Source organism: Terrapene carolina, unplaced genomic scaffold (assembly GCF_002925995.2).
Source record: "Terrapene carolina triunguis isolate 2854851 unplaced genomic scaffold, T_m_triunguis-2.0 Scaffold998, whole genome shotgun sequence".
NCBI lineage: Eukaryota > Metazoa > Chordata > Testudines > Emydidae > Terrapene > Terrapene triunguis.
In genome coordinates, this window is record NW_020665349.1 from 854,772 (window position 1) to 861,229 (window position 6,458).

General features: G+C 65.5%; 1 protein-coding gene and 1 long non-coding RNA gene across 2 annotated transcripts in view; both read left to right on the forward strand.

Moving 5' to 3' along the window:
• Window positions 1-224: 224 nt before the first annotated feature.
• Window positions 225-1,645, forward strand: LOC115271403. The gene is made up of 3 exons (XR_003899952.1): window positions 225-286; window positions 852-1,051; window positions 1,566-1,645. It is a non-coding gene; the product is annotated as an uncharacterized LOC115271403 (long non-coding RNA).
• Window positions 1,646-1,657: 12 nt separating this feature from the next.
• The window catches only part of FAM214B (family with sequence similarity 214 member B), a 6,918-nt gene continuing 2,117 nt past the window's right edge, over window positions 1,658-6,458 (forward strand). Inside the window, exons 1-2 of the mRNA XM_029913863.1 lie at window positions 1,658-2,928; window positions 6,127-6,185. Of these exons, the coding sequence (XP_029769723.1) occupies window positions 1,738-2,928; window positions 6,127-6,185 (1,250 nt within the window). The 5' untranslated portion in view covers window positions 1,658-1,737. The remainder of the gene's footprint in view (window positions 2,929-6,126; window positions 6,186-6,458) is intronic.

Genomic DNA, 6,458 nt, shown 5'->3' on the forward strand with positions numbered 1-6,458 from the left:
ATTTGAATTTGCCCAGTGGAATAGGACACACTAAGGGACTTGCTCCCTCCGAGCTGCGCCTGGTGGGCTGCCTCCTTTCGGGAGGGGGTGAGCTGTGGAGGGTAGAGTGTGTTGTGTCAGCCAGGCTGTGTGGGGTGCTCTGGGGCTGAGTCTCTGTCTCTCCACCCAGGTGCCATGTCTGACGTGCTGGTGGGATTGTGAGCGTGCAGCCATAGCGATGCTGCGTGGGGTCCGCCTGCTGCTGCCCTGCAGTCCTGCCTAGCCCATGGAGGGTGCCTTGGAGCAGGTGAGCGCTGGCTGAACGCAAGGCCTGCGGTCTGTGCGCCGGCCGAAGCTGGTAAGGATCCATCCTGACTTGCCCCCAGCATGGACAGGCTTCTTGCTTTGCATCAGACGATGGGGCCTTTTATTACGGGGAATGCCAGGTCCGATGGGCCAGCAGGTGCCCCTTGAGGCTGTGTCCCAGGCAGCACGGCATGTCAGCCACGGGTCCTGTAGTGGCAGGTCTCCACCCACCCAGTGAATCTTCTAATGCCCCCGGCCCTGCTGCTTCCCCCACTCCCTGTGGCCTGGCCTCTCCTCGCCTCTCCTCCTCCAGCCCCCAGCCCCCAGGTCTAGGAAGAGGGAGCTTCCTGTCCCCACCAGTGCCTATGAATCTCAGTGGAAGGGTAGCTCTAGGCTCCGTGCCCTGGCCTCTGTTATAGGCGAGGGGGCTGTGGGCTGCACATGGGCCAGCCTGGTTGTGTCGCCTGCCCCAGGTGCCCGTCTGTCCAAGCGTTCCACCCCCTGCTCCCTCTGCCAGCGTCAGCGGGTACAGAGTCGCGTTAACCCTCCCTCTCCTTCCCCATTAGTGCTGCTGCTGACCAGGCCCGAGAGCCAGCCAGGCCCCTGCGGTGATTTGGAGGCAGAGCCCGACGCCCGTGATGGTGGGAGCCATTCCTCGGCAGCCGCGCCGCTTCTGGGGGGTGCCCGGATGGCAGGTGTCTCCAGCTAGCTGTGCCAACGACCGTCTGCTGCTGGGGCAGGAGAGCTGCTCGGCGAGGGGTGGGTGGTGAGTGCCCAGCCGCGGCCTGGGCAAGTGATCGGGGAGATGACGGCTTGGCAGCCTGCACTGGCTTCTAAAGCAAAGGGGTACTGAGCATTTGCTTGCTCCCTTGAGGCCAGGCTGGCCTGCCCGGCTCTTGTGTTAGCTGAGGCACGACCTGGTGTGTGTCTGGCCTTGTTCCCCATGCGTTACAGCGCTGACTGGCCCAGCCAGGGACTCCTCTGAGTCCCAGCACGGTCCCTGCGGGGCGGCATAGACTCCTGTAGGCCTCAGCAGCCTCCTCTCCTCTGGGGCTTGGTAACCCTCCCCCGCCTCCAGGCTGCAGGGCTTCTGGAGAGCTGGCCCGCGCTGCTCCTCCTGCGGGCCTGGCCCTGGGCGGGGGAGACCTGGGCTAGGGCAGTCTGTGGGCCTCTGCACCAACTTGCTGGGCCGCCTGGGGCAGGAGCGGAGCCTGAAGCGCCAGGGAGGGGTGGCTGGGCCGGGTCCCAGAGGCTGATCCCCTCCCCTCTGCTCCCCACAGATGCGGCGCTGCAGTGCACTCCATAGCGGAGGGCTTGTCCGGAGGGAAGGGGTCTGACACACCACCCCCTTTCTTCAGCCCCGTGACCTCGTGACACCGTACACCCCTTCCCTGGCGCTTTATGGGCTGTTTCGTCTTTGGCTCTGGTTGGGGTCCAGCCCACTAAGGCTCCATGCGGCACATCCATGCTGAGGCGTCCCTCCCCCAGGAGCATGGCACGGACTCGGGCCTGTCCCGGCCAGGCAGCCAGGCGGCCTTGGAGCCCGCCCCAGAGCGCTGCCCCCGCCGCAGCATCGTGATGGGCTACAACAAGACAGAGATCAAGCGCCAGAAGGTTTACCAGGTCTCCATCTTCTCCCACCTCTCCAGCTCCTCCGAGCCGGCAGACCAGAGAGCTGGGGGTGGGCGGCAGGCCATCAAGAGAGGGTACCCAGAGCAGTGGGCTCCGGAGGCTGGGCGGGATCCCAAGCGAGCCCACTGGGGGGCTACGGGGGCTGAGGCCAGGCAGGACGGGGTCCCTGGGGAGCTGCCCCCTGGCCAGGACTCCCCAGACGATGACGCCTTGGAGGACGGGCTGCTGGTGGAGGAGCTGTCCCTTTGCGGCTCGGCCCAGCACTTCTCCCACAGCGGCCTACGAGTGGTGGAGCACCGATGTGAAGGCAGCCCTGGCCGGGCAGGGGCCCGGGAGGGCAGCCCCAGGGCCTGCAGAGAGGACAGATGGCGGGAGGCTGCCTCCTCCTGGCCACAGCACACAGCTTGCAGCACTTTGCACATGAGAGACAGTCGCCCTGCCCAGCTTGGGGATGGCCCCCTGGGGAGTCCCAGAGCCTGTGGCTCAGTGGGGGGCAGGGAGTTCCCCTGGCTGGCGGGAGCCAGGGAGCAGCCTGCGGAGGGGAACGGGGCCCAGAGGGAGGAAAGGGCTAGCAGCCAAAATCTACTTGACATTGATTTGCACAATATTGCACAAAAATCCTGGGCAGCCTCGGGTGGGAGGGGGGAGGAGCAGCCAGGGGGCAGCCCCGCCCACAGCAACGGGGCTGGTAGAGAAGGGGAGCCGCTGACTGGGCACAAGGAGCCCAGCACCCCACAGGTGGCCCCAGACCCCGAGAGCAACGGCCTGGGCTCCTTGGAGAAAACGCCCTGTGTGGGCAGCAGGCTCCCCGGGGCCGGCGGGGGCAGCTGCGCAGCTAAGAGGAAGCTGCTGCCCTCGGGCGAAGGCGTGGCGGACTCGTGTTCGGAAGACGAGAGCGTGGTGCCGGCGAGGAAGAAGAGGGTCCCGCTGTGCCACCCCATCCTGACTGCCTGCCGCAGCACCGACGCCAAGGGCGCCCCCTTCTGGAACCACCTGCTTCCAGGAGCCAAGGTGAGCGCCTCCTGCAGGGCTGGGGCGGGAATGGTGGGCCTAGAGGAGCTGGGGAAGGGGTGAGCGAATGGGAAGCCAGTGAGGGGCTCGCTGATGGGGTGGGGGCCATTGGTAGGACGCTGTGGAAGGGCGGTGTCGGGTCAGTAGGGAGCTGGGGAAGGGGCTGGACCATAAGGTGTGTCCTGTCCCCCCCTTCCCACTGACCGGTGGCTGGAAGAGTCCAGGGTGCAGGGCTCGTCTGCTGACTCCACCCGTAGCAGGGTTTGGAGCCTGGCTTGCAGGTCTCTGCCCCCTGGCAGCATTCGGCCTGCAGTGAGAGCTGCCTGGCCATGGTGCCTGGACCCTCTCCAGCTCCCTGGGGGCATGTGGGGGAAAGAGCAGCATTGGTGGAGTGGGAGAGGCGGCAGCTGGAGCCGGGGGGTGCAGGAGAGTCTGAGGATCCCGGAGCCCCGAGAGCAGCAGGCGCCTGTGGTGTGACGCTGCCTGGGGTGGGCGCTTTGTGGCAGGGCCTATCTGTGCGGAGGGGCAGCCCGCGGGTTCTCTTCTAGCCGTTACAGACGCAGCAGGAGCAGGGGCTTCCCAGAGCCCGGTAACCTCCTGCTGCTCCCTGGGGCAGACAGAGCCCCTCCTGGCCGACTGCAACAGGGCTGAGCTCGGCCTCTGAAGCTTCCTGCCCTGAGCCTGGGACCTCCCCATCTCGGTTCCTGGTTTCCCCAGAGCCCGGGGCGAGCCCCCCGATACCCTGCTTGTCACCGTGAGTCAGCCAAATCCTGTGCCCAGTCTGGCTGTCCTGGCACCCCAGTGCCTGGTGGGCCTCTGCGCTGTGGGCCGGGCACAGTCGCCCCTGCAGGTGCCTGTTATGGGGGTTGGCTGCCCCGGGGCAGGAGTGCAGAGAGAGGCCCCCCTTCCCCAGGCCAGGACTGCCTCTCCCGCCGTCTGTGCGGTTCCCAGCATGGGGCTCCCTCTGCCAGGCAGAGGCTCAGGTGCCCTGGGGGTGTGTGACCATGCTGTGCCCCGAGTGTGGGAAGGGGGCCCGGAGACCCCTTGCCAGGGGACAGCCTGAGTCCTCGGCCGTGCTTCCCGTCCCAGATTTGCTCTCTGCCAGTCCAGCTGCTCCCTCCTATGCTCAGGGTGGCCCAGGCTGTCGGCTCCTCTCCATTCAGCTCACTAGCCGTCTCCCTGTCAGGTGGCGCTGAGTGGACAGGCGCCCCCCATCTCTGGCAGGCCTGCCGCTTGCAGTGACTCCTAAGGCCGGGGGATAGATGTGCTGGTGCAAGGACTGATGTGTGCTCTGCCCCCAGCTGGCATGCACGCAAACACGCCTGACACATACACAAACATAGGTGCTGGGCGCACGCACCCTAGTGCTTGTCAGGAGCACGAGGCCAGCTAACCACATCCCCACTCCGTTCTGCCCTGCTGCTGCCCGTTGCAGCCTGGCACATGTCGATTGCAATCCTTGGGCACTCTGAGGTGTGAACAGCCTCGCGCCCGTCCCCATCAGCCCAGCGACGTTCCCGACTCCCTGGCTGTTCCTTATTGGAGCCGTTTCCCAGCCCCCCAACCCCCCGCTCTCGGAGTGCTCCCCTCCAGCCCTGCTCTCCGCCCCATTCCAGGCAGCCGCCTATTGTCCAGCACCCTGGAACCTTCACCCCCCTTTCACACAGGCTGGGGGCTGGCTGGCTGGCTCGTGGCTCTGTTTTGTGCTGCCCTTTTGTGTCTCTTCCAGAAGGTAAAATGCCTAGAAAGGCGAGTGCCCTTTATAAAGGGGGTCGGCCACTCCCAGCTGGTAGCTCAGCCTAGGTTTGGCTGCCCGTAACCTCTCAGGGCTCAGCCCAGGGGCTGCTGGCTGTGGGGAAGGTGGGCCACGCAGCTGTGTCTGCTGGGCATTACTGGGGACCTGGCATGAATCACCTGGGACTGGCTAGTGACCCAGAGATGCCAGGGCCCCTCCTGGTAAGTGGCATTCCAGGCCTGCCTGCAGCGTCGGCCCCTGGGGATGTGTTCTCTGTGTGTGTGTGTAGGTGAATGGAGGGCATAGGGGGCATTCAAAGCCCAGCTGCATGCTGACGATGTCGCAGTGCCTTTGCTTGCCCTGTAAATGTGTGGTCCAGGGCTCTGGGCAGCTTGGGGGAAGTACCTGTCAGAGCTGTGCCGGCTCGCGGGGCGCTGGGCCTGTTAATACGTTGCCGGTATGCCTGCAGCCGGTGGGGCTGGGACACTGCCCGGGGAGAGAGGAGGGGAACTGTCAGACACCCTCGGCTGGGCCTGTACCTGGGACATGCCCTGCCAGGGCCTTGGCTATCCTTGGTGCCTGACACAGACTCCTGGGAGCAGCAAAGTTCACCGAAAGCCCCTTGGGATCGGTGGGGTAAGCCCACCGTCCACCCAAAGAGAGGCAAGGGTTAAATCTCCCCCTCTGGCCCTGGCGGTGGATTCCCTAGCTGGAGATTTCCAGTGGCTCCGTGGTCTGGCTGGCAGGAGCCGTGGCCTCTGCTGGTGGCTGAGCTAGCCGTAGCCATGGGCTGTGGTAATGCCCAGGAGGGGACTCCCGGAGTAACGGGGTGAAGCGAAGAGGGGGAATGAGCTGCCTCTCATGCCGGAGTCCCGGCCACTGGGAGAACCAGGGTTGGACCCAGCCCTGGAGAATAGAGTGCAGGGCCTGAGGGGTGGGCCTGGAGAGGGGGGGTCCCCGACATCTCTGTTGCTGTGGGAGCCCTGCTGCATTGACCTGGTCCCTGTGTGTATGGGGGAGGGAAGGGGGAGACTGCAGTTTGGTGTGGGGACTCTGAGGGGATGGGGGAGCTTGTAGCTCTAATGGGCAGTCAGGGATGGTCACTCAGGGCCAAGGCAGCCCCAGTGCCAGCCCCTGGCCATTCTCCCCCCGTCTCTCTCATCTAGGGAAGGGGTGGGGAGTGGGCCCAGCAGACACCACCCTCTGCCACCACCATGCAGCCACCTCTGAGTGGAACATGGCGGCTGCTTAATGATGCGCACAGGACATGAGTGACAGTCCGGTGTCCTGTCGGTAGAGCTGATTGAGGGAGGAGGGGGTGTTCTCGGGGCCAGCTGGGACAGGGAGGTGCTGACGTGTGTGATGGGAAGAGCTGGTGGGTGCGGGCCCTGGACTGGGAGAGGGCTCTGGAGTTGGCCCGTTTGCTGCCCCTAATACAGCTCTTCGGCCTCTTGTCTCCCTAGAGCTCAGCAGGTGGCACTGCGGTGGGGCGAAGGCTAAAGAGTGGGCTGCGCCTGAAATCGTGAGTGTCCTGAGCTGCCTCGTGCCCCTGCTGGGGTCAGGGCAAAGCCGCGGGGGTCCCGGGCACTGTGGGCAAGGGGGCTGCCCCTCTCTTCCCTGGCGCAGGGGTTGGTTCCTGGGGTGATTGCCCTCCCATGCCCAGGCCCCTCTGTTTGGGACAGGGTGCATCCGCACAGACCCTCCCCAGCCCCCTTCCCACCTGGAGTCCCTTGGACCCTTCGGTAGCTGGTGGGTGGATCCTGCCTGCCTCTTGTGGGGAGCTGTGCGCTCTGGG